Source organism: Uranotaenia lowii, chromosome 2 (assembly GCF_029784155.1).
Source record: "Uranotaenia lowii strain MFRU-FL chromosome 2, ASM2978415v1, whole genome shotgun sequence".
Taxonomy (NCBI): domain Eukaryota; kingdom Metazoa; phylum Arthropoda; class Insecta; order Diptera; family Culicidae; genus Uranotaenia; species Uranotaenia lowii.
In genome coordinates this window covers 260,733,227-260,755,749 of record NC_073692.1, presented here as the reverse complement: position 1 = coordinate 260,755,749, position 22,523 = coordinate 260,733,227, and the positions used below count along the sequence as shown (strand labels likewise).

The window sequence follows — 22,523 nt, the reverse complement described above, 5'->3', positions numbered from 1 at the left end:
TTGATTTTTTTCGGTGATTCACCGAAAATAATCAATCCAAAAAACGAGAAGAAAATCAGTTATTGAATCATAGGCATCCAAAATATTGTTCCCCACTCGTACTCGTTACAAACTTTTTGGGTATAATCACAGAATTTCTGATATTATTTTTGGTGGGGAAATCAGAATTTTTCTGAGTCATTATTTTTTATTTTTTATTTTTTATTTACATAGTATTCCGTCTCACGACATAACTTGACGAACATAATTCCTAAAATTCACTCGGTTCATGGCAACCGTTCTCCAATTTCTCGGGCACCCCACGTTCGCCAGATCACGCTCCACTTGGTCTAACCACCTCGCTCTTTGCGCCCCTGCTCGTCTTGTTCCTACTGGATTCGTAGCGAACACCTGTTTTGCAGGACAGTCGTCCGGCATTCTCGCAACATGTCCCGCCCAGCGTATCCGGCCAGCCTTCACCACCTTCTGGATACTGGGTTCGCCGTAGAGGCGCGCGAGCTCGTGGTTCATCCTTCGCCTCCACACTCCGTTCTCCTGTACGCCGCCAAAGATGGTTCTTAACACTCGTCGCTCGAATACTCCGAGTGTACGCAGGTCCTCCTCGAGCAATATCCATGTCTCGTGCCCGTAGAGAACAACCGGTCTAATGAGCGTCATATACAGGTTACACTTCGTGCGAGGGCTAAGTCTTCTCGACCGCAGTTGCTTGTGGAGTCCATAGTAGGCACGACTTCCGCTGATAATTCGCCTCCGGATCTCACGGCTGGTGTCATTGTCTGCGGTCACCAGTGAGCCGAGATAGACAAAGTCTTCGACTATCTCCAGCTCGTCGCCGTCGATCGTGACCTTGTTATTACTGGACAAGCGGGTTCGGTCGGTCTCGGATCCGCAGGCCAGCATGTACTTCGTCTTGGACGTATTATTCATTAACCCAATCCTTCCTGCTTCGCGTTTCAGTTTGCGGTAGATCTCCTCCACCGCCGCAGATGATCTGCCGACTATATCAATGTCATCGGCAAAGCAGATAAGTTGACTGGATCTGTTGAAAATCGTGCCCCGCATTTCGCCCACCGCTCGTCGAATAACACCTTCTAGCGCCACGTTGAACATCATGCAGGATAGACCATCACCTTGTCGAAGCCCCCTGCGCGATTCACCCGAAATCCGCACACAGCACTGCGTTCCATCCATCGTCGCCTTGATCAGTCTGATCAGCTTCCCGGAAAAGCCGTTCTCGTCCATGATTTTCCATAGCTCGTTACGGTCGATCGTGTCGTATGCGGCTTTGAAGTCGATGAATAGATGATGCGTAGGGACTTGGTGTTCACGGCATTTTTGGAGGATTTGCCGCAATGTGAATATCTGGTCCGTCGTAGACCGTCCCTCCATGAAGCCGGCCTGATGACTTCCCACGAATCTGTTTGCTTGTGGCGTTAGGCGGCGGAGTAGGATTCGGGACAACACTTTGTAGGCGGCATTGAGGACAGTGATCGCTCGGTAGTTCTCACAGTCCAATTTGTCGCCCTTCTTGTAGATGGGGCATATTACCCCCTCCTTCCACTCCTCCGGTAGCTGTTCTATGTCCCAGATCCGGATTATCAACTGATGTAGGCAATCGGCCAACCTGTCCGGGCCCATTTTGATGAGTTCAGCTGCGATGCCATCCTTCCCAGCCGACTTGTTTCTATTCAGCTGGCGAATGGCTTCCTTAACTTCACTCATCGTTGGGAGTGGCTCCTCTTCGTCGTTGGCTACGCCGGCGATGTACCTTCCCCCACCGTCTTGATCTCCTGCATGTGCGCCGTTCAGGTGTTCATCGAAGTGCTGCTTCCACCTTTTGATCACCTCACGATTGTCCGTCAGGATACTCCCGTCCTTATCCCGGAACATTTCGGCTTGCGGCACGAAGCCTTTGCGGGATGCGTTGAGTTTCTGATAGAACTTTCATGTTTCTTGGGAACGATGCAGCTGCTCCAGCTCCTGGAGCTCCTCCTCCTCCAGGCGGCGCTTTTTCTCCTGGAAAAGTCGGACTCGCTGCCTCTTCCGCTGTCGGTGATTTTCCACATTCGACGGGTGCCTCTTTGCACTACTGCCGCCCGCGCGGCATTTTCTTCGTCCATCACCCTCCTACACTCCTCGTCGAACCAGTCGTTCCGTCGAGATCGCTCCACATAACCGATGACGTTCTCCGCAGCACTGTTGATGGCTGTCTTGATGGTATCCCAACAGTCCTCGAGAGGGGCTTCGTCAAGCTCGCCCTCTGCCGGCAGCGCTGCTTCGACCGATTGCGCGTAGTCTGCCGCGACCTCAGGTTGCTTCAGTCGCGCGATGTTTAACCGAGGCGGGCGCCGGTTTCGCTTGTTGTTCACTACGGAGAGTTTTGGGCGCATCTTCACCATCACCAGATAATGGTCCGACTCGATGTTGGCGCCCCGACAGGATCTGACATCGATGATGTCCGAAAAGTGCCGGCTGTCGATCAAAACGTGGTCGATCTGTGATTGCGTTTGGTACGGTGATCTCCAGGTGTACTTGTGTGGGAGGCGGTGCTTTTCTGAGTCATGTCGATAAGAAATCTATAATCGTTCACCCAGTCTTTATTATAAAACTTTTCTTATTTCCGTCACTAATCAAGAACAAAAATATTTCACTTAATCATACAATTATAACTTAGCTTGAAACGAAAGAAAAAAAAGACTTAACATACTCCTATATAACGTTTTTCCAATAAATAATCTGGCCTCCATGCCTTCAAAAGAACTTAATAAAAAGCATAAATCCTACAAAAAAGTCAACAATCTGCAAACAAGTGACGTGCATTTATGATTAAGTTATTAATGTATTATTTTTTTTGGTTTAGTAGGGACTGCTATTTGATAATTAACAATCGTAGAAAAAATTTAGAAGAAAATGATTTTTAAATAAACTTCGCGGGCTGTACAAACATGTCTCGAGGGCGGCGGGTTGCTCATCCCTGGTCAAAACAATTGACCGATGCGGTGAACACCACACGTGTTAAGGTAATCATAAACTTTAGCTTTTAGAATTAATTCTGAGATAAATCTTATAGGAGTTGTGGAAAATTTCTTTCAATTAAAAAAAAGCAGCATGAACTATCATTTATTTCAATTTCGATTTATTCAAAGACTGTTCTGTTGGATGCTTTTGACTATTTTTTTTTATCTCATTATGTGTAATCCATTCCATAACCTGTTTTATTTTGGGAACGATTTTGTTTTAGAGGAGTTATTTTCTGGGCTTCCATTTGACTTTCGATCCTATTCTAAATTGGGTCTCGATTGTTATGATTTTCATTTTACATACAGATTTAAAAGTTTGGGATTGTTTTCAACTGAAAATCTGATATTCTGAAACTAACAGTGATTTAAATGGCTTTTTTAATTTCTGTATTCTTTCCCCGAGAATCGCTTTAAGTATTTTTATGGTATACAAAACCTCCGTCTAGCTTCGAGATGAATGAACATTTTCTTTGACTTTGTCTAGGACTTTAATTGTTTCATTTAGGAAAGGGATATATTTACAGTTAGGATTTCGCGTGCTTTCATACGTTCCGATACTCTTTTCACCGATTTGATTTAGACTAGGTACAAGTTTCTGTTCATTTCCTAAAATCTAGTTACATATCAAAACACCATGAACGTTTGTTTGCCTTATGCGTTATATGTATGTATGATGGTTGTTTTCAGGGGGTCATCATCAGCGAGGAGTTTTCCCCTTGTTATTTCTTCTGTGTGTGTCAGTATTCAAGTATGGAATGTAAAATGGAATGTCACGAGTTTAGGTTCGTTTTTCCATCTGTGGTTTGCTTTCTGTGGCTGTAAAGAAAATGAGTTTCTATAAAGTTTTGTCCTTTTTGTGTTACTTTGGCCTCTTATGGTTGGTTTCCTGTGCTGTTGTTAGCCATTCTGGATGTGTGGTAGGGAAGAAGTCCAATATCAATGCCCGCTATCGGTCAGTGGAGGGGAGGGAAGAAATGTTTGAAGAAGCGGTGGTGATGCCGAAGGAATAGGAGGGGGAGGGGAGGACACTAGCTATCAGACTTTAATAATATCTCCCGGGCATTGAATTGTTTCGTCTCAGGAACCTTCCCGTCACATGAACACATCGTTGGTCAGAGCCGATTTTCGGGGTGTGGTCGGCATCCCATGGGGACATTTGGATTCGTCCTCGAAGGTTACCATTTTTTCTCTCGGTTTCGGTATCGTTATCATCGTCGAGCTGCCAGCGTGCGTCACCATGCTACGTTTGGCCGGTGGAAGAGCTAAATCGCCCACACCAGATAGGTTAAACTCGCTCACACTTCTCGGTACAAAGTATTCCATATGATTCTCCATAATGCCGGTTGATCGTCTAGCTGGTGTGTTTCTCTGGAATGCACTCGAACGGCGTGGCAACGAGTTGTACTCATTAGGCAAAATGTCGCTTGGTCTTTGTCAGGATTTTGTTGGAGTCATTGCCACCGACACAAGGGCGACATCTTCCGTCGACGATGGGAGCGATTCTGGAGTGGCAAACTTCTTTAGCCAAACTATTAACTCTGTTTGTATTAGACTGAAGCACATGGCCACAACTGCCATTCCGACCACTATATATGCTGAGGCCGCATACTGGGCAATGTTCCCAGTTGGCATTAGATCCCCAAATCCGATTGTGCCAAGAGAGGTAAAGCAAAAGTACAAACTCTCCAATACACCCCAAGGCTGGATCCGATGAAAGAGAACGGCGCCCAATGTTACGTAACAGATCAGTATCATAATACAGATTGATATTGGTACAACTGATTGATTATGTTTGCTTCCGCCTCCTCCTCCTACTCCTCCAGCTGCCACAATGCTACTGCTCAGGCCGTGAATGCTTCCACCTGCTCCCACGGCCATGCTTCCGGTGGAACCACCCAAACCCGGAACACTCCCATAGGGGTCATGAATGCCGGTCCATGTTTGGTGATAGCTTGTGCTCTGATGGTGCTGCTGTTGGGACCGTTTCTGTATTTCTGAACTGGAAGATTTGCTGTTTATTGCCGAATTGCCGCTTAGACTCGAACTGGTGCTGGCACTATTTGATGACGAGTGCGACGACGGTCGGATTCGCCGAAACAAGCACTGCATCGCTCCGGACAGACCCTCGCCCATTGCCGAGAGGTACAGCAAAATAATCGGAATGCCAAACAGAGCATAAATTAGTGATGCTATTCGTCCCCATTGCGTACGCGGAGAAATGCCACCGTATCCTGCAAAAGTAAAAGCAAAAAAATAAGACCGGAGAACAGAGAAAAAGGTTTTAGTGAAGAATCCGACAACAGATTTTTCGTGTTTTTGTGGGTTAATATTCTGAACCGTAATTTCAGTAGAAGGGTTGGGCGAATCGTGGTTTCATGTTTGTTAATGCATTCATAGTCTTGAATTGATAATTATTTTAGAATTATACTCCATTATGGTCCAATGTGGCATGTTAAAATACGGTTATGAGTGCTGTGGCATTTAAATTAATTAGAAACTTCCGAAGAGAAGTTTCCAACAATGCAAAAGGTCATCATTCGAAAGGTTGGTATAATCTTTTTTCTCCAATATGTGTTGTAAGCCTACTTGGTTCAATAATTGTATTGGATCAAAGCAAAGTGGTTGAATTAAAGGGAATCTGTCAATTGCTTTGATTCAGTAGATAATCTTATTTAGGCTAGTGGTACTAGTGTGTCCGTAACTTAAATCTTGAAGGCCTTAAACTTCTATAAACTACTTATGACAGTTTCATTAATCCGCTATCACCATGTTAACACGGTTTTTTGCAGAAAAAGGTCAATCGTCACTAATCTATGTGAATTCACTACCCGTGTTCTTGATTGAATGGTAAAGGGATTCCAAGTAGACTGTATATACACTGACATGTCGAAAGCTTTCGACGTAGCTGGCATTAAAGAAATATTAGAAGCTTTAGGGTCCGTTCAAATATTACGTAACGCAATTGTCGGCCATTCTCAACCACACTCACCCACTCCACCCCCCTACGTAACACATTCGTCCCAGATTTTCTATCCTCAATCTACAAAGCGTAATTACCTCTTAGACCCCCTCCCCCCCCTAAACGCGTTACGTAGTATTTGAATGGTCCCTTATCAAGAATGGTCATTGGATGGTCTTACCTAACGGACAGGAGCCAGTACGTATCAGTAAATTATGCTTATTCGGAACCATATCGAGCATCTTCAGGAGTTCCTCAAGGGAGCCACCTGGGACCTCTACTTTTTATAGTGTTAATGAACAGTTCACCTGAATCGCTTTCGGAGGCACTGGTATTGATCTACGCCGATGATGTGAAAATATTGTTGCCCGTAAAAAAAATCGACGACTGCCGAACTCTTCAATCGGATTTGGAAGCGTTCTCAGATGTTCTAGTCAGAGCAAAACTAAAATTGAATAATTCAAAATGCGTAGTCATATACTTTCCCAGAAGCTACTCTCCGATTCAGTTCACGTACTGTTTAAGCGGGGAAGCGATAAGTAGAGTTTCCAGCGTACACGAGTTAGGCGTAAAACTAGATTCCTGTTTGACCATCAGAGATCACATCAATAGCCTCACTTCGGATGGTCTTGCGATGTTTGGAGTAGTGAGGCCCCAAGCAACCAAAAGTGTCGTTAAAAAGGTCGAACACAGCTTAATCAGCATTATCAATGTGCTGAAGTTCCTTTTATTGACCCAAAATTTAAGTTCTTATTGAAACTTTGAAGTGCCATTACAGATTTGAACGGCATTCTATTCAGCCCACAAGTAAACGTTTAATCAGCGAAAAAAAAAAATTCTCCTCTTCTCTCTTACTTTGATCACCACCAGCCCATGTGGTGCTGCCGGTTTCTCGGCATCCATCTTTATTCCTCCAATCACCTCCCTCAATTGATCTTACATAATTGCTTTGTTTTTAACTTTGTTCGATGCATGCCAGCACACACGCCAGTTCTGCCGCACAATTTTTTGATTCGCTTACTCAAGCAATCAAACAACCTAATGGAAAAAATTAGTCCTGGTACCAGATTTGGACCCGATTCTCCGAGATGATAGCCAAACACGCTGCCACGACGCCACGCCTAGATATTGCCTTGCCGGCAGCTAAAATTCGAAGTGGTTATAAGCTTCCTAGAATACCCGCAAGGGCAGTCAGCGGCCAGCAGCAAAGACGCATGTTGATTATTACTAAGAAACATTACGAAACGGCGTATAAATCAATCATCCGTTAAAAAAATATCGGTTTCAAAAAATTAAATTCCACGTTTATAACTGTTAAGTACATAAAATTATACAAATTCTTGATTTTATTCTGATTTTTCATTAATGAATTGCTTCAACTGACTTTCAATGTGTGATAATTTCGTGGTAAGTAAATACAGTTGGACGAAATTGTATAAAGTCAAAGTATTTACGCTTTTCAAAATCAATCATTTGCGAGTTAGCTTTAAGTTGTTCTGAGATGAAGTTTCAATATAAATTATATATTTCAACAATTTCCAAGCTCCAAAAAATGATTTATTTACTATATGCCCTTTTGTGATGTTCGTTCACATTACATATTCACGAAATGGCGGACATGTCTCAAAAAAGGCTATTGAGGAACTTTTTGGAACTTCGAGTCCATAAAAGGCTATTTGAGACCCAATTTGTAACTTTTATTCTGAATGATGCGATTGACATGTCACAGAAAAGGCTATTTGAGGAACTTCTTGGAACTTGAAGTTCACTGAAGGCTATTTGAGACCTAATTTGTAACTTTTATACTGTGCGGATGCGATTGACATGTCACAAAAAAGGCTAATTGAGAAACTTCTTGGAACTTGAAGTTCACAGAAGGCTCTTTGAGGAACTTCTTGGAACTTGAAGTTCACAGAAGGCAATTCGAGACCTAATTTGTAACTTTTATATTGTGTGGGTGCGATTGACATGTCACAAAAAAGGCTGTTTGAGGAACTTCTTGGAACTTGAAGTCCACAGAAGGTTTTTTGAGATCTGATTTGTAACTTTTATACTGTGTGGATGCGATTGACATGTCACAAAAAAAGCTATTTGAGGAACTTTTTGGAACTTCAAGTCCATAGAAGGCTATTTGAGGAGCCTTTTGTAACTTTCATGCTCACATTTGAGAAAATTCGGTACCAATTCCCTTTGGAACCTTTGTTCAGCGAAATTCGAACTTTGGAGGAACGAGTTTAAGTAGATATGAGCCTTTTGGTTGCTTGGGGCGCTTTGCATAAAGGCCTTATCAAAAGGCAGTTTTATCTTAAAATTACTCGTAAATTAATTCCTTTTAGGGACTTTATTTGCAGTTGTTGTTCGAAATTATCTTCAAATCATTTTCAAAACATCTAAACCCTCATCCGTCCCTGAAATATTTACCCGTTACAGTCCCTGGAGTGTCAATTTTAAAGTCCTGACTAAAACCAATATATCTCATTTGTTTCCCAACCAATTTTTTCAAAATTTATAGTTTTTAGAACCTCGTGATATAACTCAAATATGTTTCTCATACATATTTTCACCTACAAAACTTCGGTTTCCCGTTATTTAAAGTCTAAGAAAAAAATCCGAAAAAACATGCTTCGGAAAAAAGACTGTAGATCAGCTACGGAATGCTAAAAAAAAGTGCCTGAAAATTTATGAGCTATACGTTGCACATAAGGATATAAATTTTTTGAATTTTTTTAAGATCATGATCACAAGTGGTGTGAAAACCGTACTTTTCAATAATGAACCGTCAAAATTGCTTAAATCACACCAGACCGATTGGGAAAAAAGGATTAGAAAGTTGATGTGATTTCGAACATTTTCGTATCTTTAGATTTTCAAATACCAAACATAGAAATTTTGACGAATTTTCAAAGGTAGCTGTCTTTTGAACTTTTTGTCATTTTGAAATTTAGATTTTACTGAACTTAAATTCAACTTGCACTGGACTTTGAATATATTTAATGATGCAAAATTTTCGCAATAAATTTATATTCATTATAAATTCACCATAAAGTCATTTCATACCGTTTTTAGTGCAATTATAAGCAGTTCAAACATTTACATTAGCGCAATTACATAAGATACACCTTTTAAATCTGGTTTCGATATCATGGAATATGATCGTTTTGCATCACGCGTTTGTTAATTTCATAATTTCATCTTAACATAATTTTTTAAGATTCTAAAAGAATTTTTTGTAGTATTTTCACCCCTAAATGTATGCAGCACCCTTATGCTTTTTCCTTAAATACACTTTTAACAGAAAAAAGGTAAAATTTGATCCCAACAAAACCAAAATGTGCAACAATTGATGCTTCATGCTTTATGACATCACAAATATATCAAAAACTATAATTTTTCAAACGTTCTCTTTTGATTTTTTATTAAAAATAAAGTTTGTTGTAACTTTGTCCTTTTTTTTTTTAGATAGAAGCCTTTGGAGTTGAAAAGTTGCGCGATACCCCAGTTGACGGTAACTTAAAAAAAATAGGTAAAAATACATCAACAAAATTTTTGTTTATTTTTGGCAAAGCTATCATCATTATATATTTTGATTTCTTAGTAAAAAATTATTGAAATTTTCTTTGAGTTTTTTTTCTAAATCTGTAACACACGGGTATTTTGAAAACATTTTAAAGAAAATAAGGCCAACGGATAAAAAGGGTATTTAATTCAGTCTTCAACAATGTTGTTGAATGAATTGAAATCTTCAATATCGAATATTCAATGATTTTTTTTAATGATATCAGAAATAGTTATAATCTTATCTATTGGAATTTTTTATCCTCTATTGGATTCCGATTGGTTAAAAGTTTTTAAGTCCGAACATGCTTTTTTGTTAAAATAATTAAAAAAATATATGGGAAATGAGGGTAAAAACAGCCATAAAGAACTCCAGTTTCCAATGCGTGTGGTTGCTCAATACAGCCTTCATTGGATTCCTCGAAAAACAAAAATCGCATAAGATAAGTCTCATTTGGTTCCAAATTTTCAAGTTCGATCATGCTGTTTCTAAACTATTTGAAAAATGTTGAAAAATTGTGGGTAAAACAGCCATAACACCAGTTTCCAATCCGTGCGGTGGCTCAAATAGACTTCGTTTGATTTCTCGAAAAAAAAATCGCATAAGATACGTCCCATTTTGTTCAAAACCTTCAAGTCCGGACATGCTTTTTTCAGGAATAGTTGAAAAATGTAGGTGAATTGAGGGTAAATTCAGCCTTTATTGGATTCCTCGAAAAAAATCATACAAGATTCGTCTCATTTGGTTCAAAATTTTAAAGTCCGAAAAGGCTTTTTTCGGGAATTATTAAAAGAAATTAGGAGAATTGAGGGTAAAAACAGCCATTACTCCATTCTCCGAAACGTGCGGGGGCTCAAACAGCTTCCGTTGAATTTCTCAGAAAAGTCACACAAGGTTGGTCTATTTTTGTTAAAAGTTTTCAATTCTAAGTTAGTTTTTTCTGAATTGTTTACAAAATATAGGGCAATTAGGGGTTAAAAAGGCATTATAACTCCGTTCGTAGGCTCGTGCGGCATCTGAAACTACGTCCAATCGATTTTCCGGACATTTTCATTAAAAGAAAGTACTTTTTCATAGATTCGTTTCGTGTAGGAGGGAAGATATTGAATTTCTTCGCGACTTATACACTTTGTGCGTTGTATTTCCGAAACAAGATTGTCTGGGCATCTGTATCCTTGAATGGAGGAAGTATGATTAAATGATTCAAAATCAGTTTCTTGTTTTCATATTGTTTAATTTGTTTACTAGTTATCATAGATCGATTTTGTCCAAAACTGATCCATTTTAAACTTCAGCCAATATCTTCGAAAAACAGTTATTGGAACATAGGCACCAAGAAAGCTGTTCCCCTGTGCTATTTATGACAAAAATTTAACTTTATCTGCAAATTAATTGAGTGACATTTCGTTCCTTAGTAAAGATTTTTATTTTATGCATATTTATCCTACATTCCTGTTTTATTTGTTATAGCGGACAACAGCGCAAAGAATGGTTCATCAACTCTATGAGATAAGGGCATTGAATGGAAAAGGTAGGTACCTACCGTTAACTTTTCCAAAGTTCTTGACGAGCTAAGCTGACAAAACAATTGTTTGGAATCAGATATAAACTTAGTACCCTGGGTTCGGGTAAATGGCGAATTACTTTCTTCAATTAGCTTTCGTCTCCACCGTTGGGGCAGAAACGATTGACCTTAGTTGCAAGATAGGAGACGACAGTGTTCTTTCGTTCAATCCAACCTGGCCCTTTTAGGTTAATTGGACTAATTTTTTTCTTCTTGTGAACATTTTAAACCAAATCTTGAATTTCAAAGCCTTTTTCTCAAGAGTGGTTTATCGCTGCATTGATAAACGAATTCCGTTGTTAAGTTTTGTCTGTTAGTGGGGAGAGGAGTTCAAATTAAAATTCCTCACCGTTAAATACCGGGGACAAGTTAAAATCCTACTAAGACGAACGTAGGGTTCTATCCTACCCAATTGGTGGGCACATTAAATACTGGAGCAATCGTGATTAGCTGCTGCCTTTCTTTTGACACCACGTTCAGTTATTTGGAGATTTTTTTTTTTGAAAATTACACGGCACAGTAGAGTCGCATGGAAAGTTTTAGTTGGTAATACAAGGTGCGATAGACGAAAAAGTTTTTACTGGCTATACAGTCTTAACGTTTTTCGTTTTAAATAACAAAGCTTGTGCAAAAAATTAAAATGCTTGAGATATTTATGCTAAGAATTTTTTTCTAATCAATATGAAAACTCTTGAACTTTTCTTTCTTTGTACAGCATAACATATACATACCAGCATGCATTTTTCCTAAAAAATGCTCTTCTATGACAATAAAATAGCCTGATTTTTATTACCTATCATGATTATTATGCACAACGTCAAACACACTATTGTAAAAACTACAAAAACATTATCAAATATCTTGATAAAACTATTTTGTTTAATTTAATTTTACCAGTTCCATTAGCTTGGGGTAGCCTTCTCTTTGTACATATGCTTTCATCGTAAGCATTTCAACTAAAACTTCGCATTACTTCTGGCATTTCGTGGTTGGTAATTTCTGCACTAGAAACAAAATGCAAAAATATAGAACAGCAAAAGAAACTCATTCGGCCAGCCCGCCAGCAAACCTTCTCCTAGTTATATGTGGAAGGAAACGCAACCAGTCAGCAGCAACACAAATGCAATGGAAGAGCGCTGTTGGCATCTCTAAAAAGGTTTCTGTGTTTGCTGCCCAAATACCACTCGTTGTTTCAAACATGGTAGGTACCTAGTACGCAATTTGGTGGGTAGAAAATACTCTGCACAACACAGTCAGTGGCGGTTTTTGGCTGAAGGTGGCTCCAGATAACAGAAAGTTAGAAAGTGAGGATGTATGTTTACTGCTAACGTTTTTAGCAAATGGCCGAAATAACATTCATTGGGCCAGTCAGTGCAGTCGGCAATTTCAGTGTCTGAAGAAAGTGCCTTCACGAAATACGAAAAATACTTTGGCAAGACCACATATCTACCCCGGGCAAGAGATCTTGGCTGCGTTCTTGTTTCATTCTACTTCAACAAGACGAACGCATTTTCCACTTAGAATGAAAGCTAGATTCGGGCAATTCAACAACAAAAAAGCACGACTTGGTTGATGTAAATTGTTTATTTTCTCTTTGAGAGAATATAGTTCATTTCTTGAACCTGAGATCTGAAGTTTCAAAATTTCTAAGAGTGTTCACTCTGATGTTGAAAGTTATTTGCCCCATCAATTTCATAGGTTCAGTTATATTTATGTGTGTTACAAAAAGCTTCAAAAGATTGACAGGAAAAGTCATAAAATGAATTGAGTAAATAAATTTCTGTTTTTTTTTTCAATCATCCGGATATATTTTTTATTTAATTCATTATTATCAATTTATAGACATAAACATTAAAGTTGGATTGTAGAGGTATTTCTCTTCTTGGTTGTGCAGTATGGGTTATTCCAAATGACTTATGACTATCCTAGTGTTTATTGAGCGAATCGCTGAAAATTTAAAATATTATTCCGGCCAGGTAAGTTCAAAATGGTAGCCCGATGGAATCTTACAACCCTTTTCTCCCCAATAGAAATGGTTAAGGAAACTTAAATCATTCATAAAAGAACTGAAATTTCTCTATTACTCCATACATCGCTGAAATTTCTAATACAGAACATAACAATGTAATTATTATGTACTAAATTATTATAAGGACTGTCAGTATTGTAGTAATTTTTTATACATAGAATTACGTTTCACGACAAAACTGTGCGGAACAATTGAAATTAAAAAAAAAAATCACATCTGGAGAATGTGTCACTTCAAAAGTAAACCTTTCCGAAAAATTTTCTGTATCTTAAAGTGTCCCATTATAATGAATCGAATTGGGGTCATTTTTCAGGTCCTACATACAAAATTTCTAGGCCTCTACTTAGCAAAAATAGTTGATTACTCTCGATTAGAAATTAGACAAGTTTTTCTAACACGTTGGCAAAAATGGTGTTTTGCTTGATTGCAACAAAATTCATGTTGATTTTAGTCAATATTTTAGTAAATACTAAATTTGTTGGCCGATTTATTTTGACATCAGGCGTGTAAAAAACATATGATTGCGGTGCCGGTGGCACTTTTAGTCTAAAAATGAACGACGAAATTGTGAATAAATTTTCGCTGAAAGAATACAGATAAAAAATAATCTCGATACAATCAAATTTTCCTGTTTCGACGAGACAAATTTGTTCTACCAGATTGCCTCTGCCAGCAATGCTATGCCAAAATGTCTACAAAGAAGATCCCAATTCTGGCAAGATAATCAGGTTGCTGGTCACATTGATGTCGAAAGTTATTAAGCTTTTAAGGTTTTAATAAAAAATACAAAAACGATAATTTCAGTTTCCTTCTATTTCTTCCATCTTAATGCCCTTCATGTTTTTGAGTAGATTATTTTCAATGAGCCTACTAAAGCATATCATACTTAATACTACACGTATCCAAATGGTCTGGCTATTGAGAACGATTTTTTTTGGAAAATTTGTAAAAAAACGAGCAAATCTAGCAAAATTTTGGCATTACCGTCAAACGGGGCATCATGCAAAAGCAGGGTTATATGCAACATTTGTATACCACGACACTCATTCAATTTTTATTTCAAAATGCTTCAATAAAGATATCATTGAATGATTACAAATTGATGATGACATAGTTTTTAACATCGTGAAAGAGTTTTTAAAAGTTTCTGATTCTCGTAAAAAAATAAAAAAATCGAGCAATAAATATACAATTTTTTACATTTTTTTGATGCCGTAAAAAACTTTACCCAGTATGACGGATTGGTTTAATGATATCACCTACAAACTATATATTGCTTTCATTATCCTCTACTAACACTGTTGGTGTAAAAATATTTTTCGGACAATCACTAATTTTTTTCCAAATAAATATTTTTATTACTCACTTACCTGTCTGGGGCAAAATGCAACAAAATGAAAATCAGAACTAAACCTCATACATCTCGTTTCTATATGCTGGGATATGATTGTTTTGCATTATGCGTTTGTTAACATTCAAATTTCATCCATAATAAGATTTGTTTTCATGATTTAAACTAATAGAATATTTTTAGTATTTTTTACCCCTAAATGCATGCAACAAATTTACACTTTTTCCTTAAAACACTTTTGATAGAAAAATGTAAAATTTAGTTTAAAAAAAAAAAAACAATAAAATACTGCTATTGGTGCTTAATGCGTTATGACAACACAAATGTATCAAAAACTATAAATTTCCGAACGTTTTCATATGATATTTCATTAGTAACAGAGTTTGTTAAAACTTACCTCTTTTTCTTAGTAGGGTGAAAATCGCATGTTTTTGAAAATTTTAAAATAACTGGTAAAACCAATAATTTTTCTGACCACGTCAATTTGGTGTCCCATCAACCTTAAAACTTTTGATAACCAAGACCAAGAGGTATGATTATCTGTAGGCATTAAGAATTTAGAAGCCATTGAAGTTGAAAAGTGTTGCATGTTGCCCCAGTTGACGATTTTCCAAAACATACTAATGGAAAAAGGAAATAAACTACTTGAACTTTATAGTTTTTATTGAATAACAGCCCTTTTTTTTTATTTAGCTAATAATCTGAATACTCCCGGGCTAAATTTGAGCTTGAGCTTGCAATCAACTACGGTCCACCTACAGCCCCTCCTGGCCAATGGCATAATAGTTGCACTCCGTGATTGGTTAGAGACATTCAACATTGTACAATGAACCAAATGAAAGATTGCTAATAGTCCCGGGCAAAATTTGGGAAGCTCAACAACATATGAGCATCCTGGACAGATTTGACTTATTTCGAATTGTTTATTGGATTTATGGGCAAGCGTGGATATATCAAGAAAATTTGGAATAACGATAATCATCGTATAAAACTATCTACATACATATGTAGTGAAAGATACACGGATACACCGAAGATATTTTACTGAAACTATAAGTTTTTGATGATTGTGGAAATAGCCTTTTCAACATTACTTTTTGATATTATATAAATTACCCAACATCATTTTAAAAATTTGACAACTTATTCGGCCGAATACTTAGCTCAAAAATTTGGTGAGCCGAATATTCGGCTTAACGGTTTTTGGGCGGTATTTGGCGTCGTATATTCGGCCGGCCGAATATTAGGTACATATCTCATTCGGTACCATGAACTGGGGCATTATGCAACACTTTTCAACTGCAATTGCTTCTAAAAACTTAATGTCCACAGATAATCATACTGCTTGTATATTAGACTGCCCCAAATTTGTATGGGAAATTCAAAACCTGTGAAATGTTATGCGCTGCAGGCTAAAATTGATCGTAGGCCTAGTACTAGATCTCATGCCAAATTTGGGCCAGATCGGATCACGGGAAGGGGTCGCTCAACGAGCCTGAAGTTTGTATGGGATTTTGAGACATTTTGTTCGGGAGAAACATGAAAAACTAGTTTTTCATCAATAACTTTGGTACCCGTCGGCCGATTTCTTTCAAAAATGGGTTTTCTTAAAGCCTAAATTATGAAAAACATTGCAGCCGAAGACTGCATATCGATAAGAGTTAAGACAAAAAAGTTATTAGGCTTCCAAAATGAGCTAACTTTTTTAAGGATGGTATTCATCACTGTAAATGAGTCGGGGCGGTCGAACTTATTGACGCCTCATTAGCAGTGATGAATACCACCGTAAAAAAAGTTAGCCCATTTTGGAAGTCCAATAACTTTTTTGTCTTAACTCTTATCGATATGCAGTCTTCGGATGAAATGTTTTTCATAGTTTAGGCTTTAAGAAAACCCGTTTTTGAAAGAAATCGGCCGACTTGGAACCAAAGTTATTGATGAAAAACTGGTTTTTCATGTTTCTCCCGAACAAAATGTCCCAAAATTCCATACAAACTTCAGGCTCGTTGAGCGACCCCTTCCCGTGATCCGATCTGGCCCAAATTTGGCATGAGATCTAGTACTAGGCCTAGGATCAATTTTAGCCTGCAGCGCATAACTTTTTCAAAAGTCGGGTCATTTGGGGCACTCTATTGTATATGCCAAAGTTTTAAGGTTGATGGGACATCAAATTGATGTAGTTAGGAAGCATATTGGTTTCACCAGTTATTTTTAAATTTACAAAAACATGCGATTTCCACCCTGCTAAGAAAAAGGGGTAAGTTGCAAAAAACTTTGTTTATAATGAAAAATCAAATTTAAGGTTTTTTGAATATTTGTGATGTCATTACGCATGAAGCATCAATTGCAGTATTTTTTGTTTTTTTTTTTAGAATTCAATTTTATACTTTTTCCTGTCAAATACGTTTTTAAATAAAAAGCCTAAGAGTACTGCATAAATTTAGGGGTAAAAATACTACAAAAAAAATCTACTAGCTGTAATTATAAAAAATAATGTTTGGATGGATGAAATTAAGAAATTACCAAACGCGTGCTGCGAAACAATCATATTCCAGCATAAGAAAACGAGATTTAAAAGGTGAATCTGTACTATCGCATAATGTCCGCCGGAAAAAAAGATGCTCAAATGAAAAATAAAATGATTGAATAAATAAACTAGTGTGTTAAGTTTAAAAAAAGAATAATAAATGTTTTAAAAAGTATTTCTTAGTTTGTAAAGAGAAATAATTAAATTAAATATTCAAATTCCTGCTTAAATTCTAGTAAAACTTCCCGGGGACTAAATATCTCTTTTTTTTTTTGCTAAAATTTCAGTTTGAACAAATTGCAAAATTGATTGCTCAAAGTTTAGCTGGCAAATTTGAGCGAAGTTTTGATGAAATTCTCTCTCGGAAATTTTGTGTGTAAGTCTTAAACAATTTCGTTTTTGTTAAATATTCATTCGTGATTTTCAACAGAATTTTAAAATAAGGTTTTCTTTAGAAAATCTTAGCATTTAGATTTATATGTAGAAAAAATATCAAATTTTGTTCTGAAAACAAACATTTTTTCCTTTCTTATGCTCCAGGCTTTTTAAAAAAAATTTTTTTCTATGTTGAAGACAGTAGCGTTGTATCTTTTTTGGGAAAATTTATTTTAAGCAAGTGAACGGGGTATGTCGTTTGTCATTGAAAAAGAAAAACAAGAAATGTATCGCTAATCTTTTATTTTTCAATTCACATAAAAAGTTTACCTTAAAAGATACGAAAATAGAAATTTGTCCATATTTGATTAATTCATAAATTGGAATAAAAATGTTAGGTTTTGTCAAAAGTTTCGCGAGGAACAAGATTTCAGATGAAAGTTTTCTATTCAACAATCGTCAGATCAATTTTAATCACAATGTTGAAGAAAAATCACTGGTCAGAGGATGAAAACACATTGTTCTCATAAACCGTCCAAAATGAAAATAGCATTTTTCGGTCCAAGCCTGAAAATTTTTGGTAATATTCGTTGTGTAGTTTCTAAAATAAATATTGAAGTTTTGAAGGTATATAAATATCATATGTCCGATTTTTGAAGAGTTCGTGAATCTCAGGGGACAAATATTTTAGAAAATTGGATACAATAATGTGAAAATAAGTAGAAAATTTAAACATACACATAGTGTAAAAAGTTATGGCAGTTCAAAGTTATGTTTGCTCCATGTTTGCTCCACTCACTGTCCTGCTATCCACCATATTGACAACTACTATGGGTTGCATCCACCTGCATGAGGTTCAAAACTCGGTCGGGCAAAACTGGTGGACTTCTGAATAGATAAACGAACACAATTACAGCAGTTTGCATGAGTTTCTTGATTCTTGCACTGAAAGCAAATTTCAATTAGAATTACACAATTTCTTGAAATGAACTGAATCTTTTAATGCATGACTTTTTTTTAAATGAGAACAGAAATTATAGAGTCAGTGAAATAATAACATTTTTATTCGAATAACACAACTGAACAAGTTGTCTTAACCATTATTTTGAGTCTTACACAGCAAGAAAATAATAAATTTTCATGATCATCGTCTTCAAGTTTTTCGAGTTGTGTCCCATTTCTAGTTGATTTTGTATGGGAGCTTTTCTTCCATTAAATGTGAGATTCTTGAAACTATTATACAAACCATCTCTGGCCCGAAAAACCCTTTCACTTCATTCCGACCGTCCGTTGATACGTGATGGTGTTACAAAGAAAACGCCTCCATTTTGATATATAAGATTAGCTATAAGAGTTATGGCTCATCTAAGTTGAAAAACAATTTTTGTAATTGTTGATTTATTTCGACACTATTTTGTGAATTTCTTTCAAACTTTGTTCATAAATTTGAAGAAATAACAGCAATTTTCCAAAACCTACTTAAAAAATAATTTTTGCAGTTTTTTGCATGCTTTTTTATATCGATATAACATAAATACATTAAAATATCGTAATTAAAATACCATGGGCGTAATACTGTAAATCTCAAAAATATTATTTTGTAGATTCAATCATTTTCATGCGTTTCCAAGCTATTTGGATTTTGATAAGTGTTGTTTTAAAACAATACTTTAAATTAAAAGGATAAAATATTTATTTTATTCATCTTTCTCTGAAAACCTAGAAAACAATGTTAATTTTCTTTAACTTTATTTTTACCCATTTTTTCGGTACTAAAATTTGGTTAATTCAAGTTTAAAATCATGGAAAATGAATGCTTTTTCGGATTTTAGCTTACGAGTTTGTCAAATAATAACACACTTTCCCTTTTCGCCCAACTAAGGACATGATAAAAACAACTGATTAATGATTTTTAGCAAACAATAATCGCTCCTTTTGTTATTTTTTTCTATTCAATTTGGTATAGGCCAACTGAATCTTAAACTTCTAAATCCTCCATCCGTAGACTGAAAGATCTGAATTTTGATAGCAATATTAAGAAAATAGTCCGAATACTCTCTCGATTAACCCCATTTTACGGTATGTTTGTTTTAAACCCTGAATTTTGATCCGCTATGAATCCAAAAAAAATCTTTTTTCAATAGTTTCAATAGTTGAAATGTAGTTATACATGAGGCTAATAAGTTTATAACTTTTTTTCTGGGTTTATAATTGCTAATTGTTATTTTGATTTTGATAAATGGAAAAATATGGTTATAGGAAAGTTTTTATGTTTTTTTTAAAAAGTCCTTGGAGTAGAGAATTTTTCATCAAAATTATTCAAAAAATCATGGATTAATTTTGAATTCATTAGGAACTTTGAAGACTACAGGATCAGAGAAATTCAAAAACAAATCATAATTACAATGTGGTAAAGGTTCACAAACACATTGCCTCAATAAATGATTCAGCTATGAATATCTTGTTTTTTTCGATCGAAGACACACTTTTAAAGTGTATTCGAATTTTTTGAACACCCTGAATGTAGTGCATAAATTCAGGGATAAAAATGATGTAATGAAATCTTCTCGCATACATATTTCCCTAAGATTGGCACCCATAATCTGCTAGAATCAACGTTGACGAACAATTTCAACAATTCAGCCTTGTTTCTAACCGTATTTACAGTATTTTACGGTAGTTATCGTCATATAAACTTTCAATATTGCTTTAGGAGCTTTTTGTAAGCATTCTTCGAAATGTAGGTACTTCACTTCAGATAACCAAAATTTACACCCTCAGTTTCACCGCTCAAGGATGCTCCCTTCGTCGTGGGAAAGGTAACAGTTTTGTATTTTATTACTCTCGTCGACCAGAGTTCTAGGAAGAGGTGGCTTTCCGCGTATCGTCCAAAGCTCTCCCAAGGCCCCGGAAGAGAGCCGGCTCAGTGCACAGCGACAGTGGCAGCAATGCAAATGTTTACCACATTGCCAAATGTTAATGTACATAATCTCGTAATTCAAAGATTCTGAAGCATACATTTGCTTTCATGGCACCATCCGTACAGTTCGAGCAATGAATTAGAACTCACCTTCACAATAGCTAGGTGGGTATTTACAACCTGAGCTTGAAGGCGAAACATTGACAGCAAATTCGGTGGGAATGCTGCTTGCGGAATAATTTTTGGTGAACGAATCATCGTGGTACCTTGTTTGCTGGCACGGAATGTACCCTCTCGAGGAAATGGGCGAGACTGCTAAATTGTTTACCCATAAAAGCAGAAGCTAATTTACGTTGCGGATGGGAAAGGACGATCGTACTTGGAATGCTGTATGCATTCTCCTGCTGACACTGTGAGTTCTAGGACTAGAGCGAAAGGTTGGAAATGTAAATACATTTGCAAATCTTATTACAATGTAGCAGAATGCAAAACAGAATCCGAAGAGTGATGGGATTTAGTAACGTCGTTAGAATATTTTACATATTTAATTAGCTGCCGTAGACTTGACGGATGAATAGCTCACTGGAATGTTGATGTGATGGCAAAATTTCCTGTTGAACATACACGTCGGTTTCGAGCCAATGATTGCAGAATCTGAGACTGTCATGTATGAAAAACCAAAATGGAATAGCTGATAACTTGAAGGATGAGTTCACATTTTTTCATCACACTTACGCATTTTCGGAATATTTCCTTTGAAATTTGTTTAAGATATTTGCAAAAAACCAATATATGTGTTACTTAAAATTTCATTCCAAGATTAGAACGTTTCTCGATTTTTTAACGATATTTCATTAAAACGTACAGCGCTGATGTGGTCTAGTGGATAGGCTGGCGCGAGTCTGGTAACCCAGGCGTACTGGGTTCGATTCCCGATATTGGCAAGAAAACTTTTGGGTTCGAATCCCATAAGTTGCCGACAGGTAAGATGTGTTTCATCGAATTTCATAAATATTTCAGAGGGAATGCATCTGGGGATAACCTGAAGAGACTAAATATTGCAAGCGGAGTGGATTGCCAACCATTGTAGGTTTCTGAAGGTTGGATGCCTTCCCTCGACGAACCATCGAAGGCAACCATCGAAGCAATTCGAAGGCCAAGCCACACAGACATAGGCTGGACCTTGCTACCGATGGGGGAACCATACATACATACATACATACATACATATTTCATTGTGGTGGAACGGCTTGCGGAGCCCGAGGCCGCCAGACCAAAAGAGCGAGGGCCGGCAGAGACCCCTCTGAGGGCGGACACCATCCGCCCAAAGAAGGTCAATGCCTTTGCCCAAACAGAGGGCAGCCTTGCGTTTGCTGGCAATAGCAAGCGTAAGAGAGGGTCTCCCGGGGAACTCAGACCCGGGGACCCTAAGAAAAGAGCGGAGGATCCGTCTGTCCGGCAGGATCCTGCGGCCAGCGCTTCCAAGCGGGCGGAAGGCCCTGCCGAAAAGGCAGATGAGCCGACGAGCGCAAATACCGGATGGCGGACGGTATCACGCAAAAGGGGAAGGCCCAAAGGTACGGAGACGGGAAAAGCCAAACCCCAACCCCAACAACGCAAACGTCGCGTCAGGGAGAGGGGCGAGGCGATTGTCGTCAAAGCACCTGAGGGCACGTACGCAGATGTCTTGCGACAGATGCGTACGAACGAAGATCTCGCCGATTTAGGCGAGAAAGTTCGGAGGATCCGTCGGACACGCACCGGCGAGATGATCCTCGAACTGAAGCGTGGTGCTGGAAACTCCAGCGGGACCCTTACGGTTAAGGCAGCCGAAGCTCTTGGCGACAAGGCTGAGGTGCGTGCCCTCTGTAAGGAGGTGACCATCCGGGTTAAAAACCTGGATGAAGTCACAACGGAAGACGAACTGCGGGTGGCACTGGTCGAGCAGTGCAAAATCTGCTCTGATCAGATGACGGTTCGTCTGCGGAATGGCCCTCCCAAATCTGGTATGCAGATTGGGCTGGTCAAACTTCCGGTTGCAGCAGCAAACGCCGCACTTAGGTGTGGGCGGCTAAAGGTGGGATGGTCTATCTGTCAGATATCCATCCCCCAGCAACCGGACCGGTGCTTCAAGTGCCTGTTGAACGGTCACAAGTCGTTCGACTGCACTGGGCCAGACAGAAGTGGCATATGTTGGCGCTGCAGCGAAACCGGCCACAAGT

At 37.9% G+C, this 22,523-nt stretch overlaps 1 protein-coding gene across 1 annotated transcript in view; it reads right to left on the bottom strand.

Moving 5' to 3' along the window:
- Positions 1 to 3,124: 3,124 nt before the first annotated feature.
- LOC129749181 (TWiK family of potassium channels protein 7) overlaps positions 3,125 to 22,523 on the bottom strand; it is a 613,556-nt gene continuing 594,157 nt past the window's right edge. Inside the window, exon 8 of the mRNA XM_055744106.1 lies at positions 3,125 to 5,251. Coding sequence (XP_055600081.1) covers positions 4,455 to 5,251 — 797 coding nt within the window. The 3' untranslated portion in view covers positions 3,125 to 4,454. The remainder of the gene's footprint in view (positions 5,252 to 22,523) is intronic.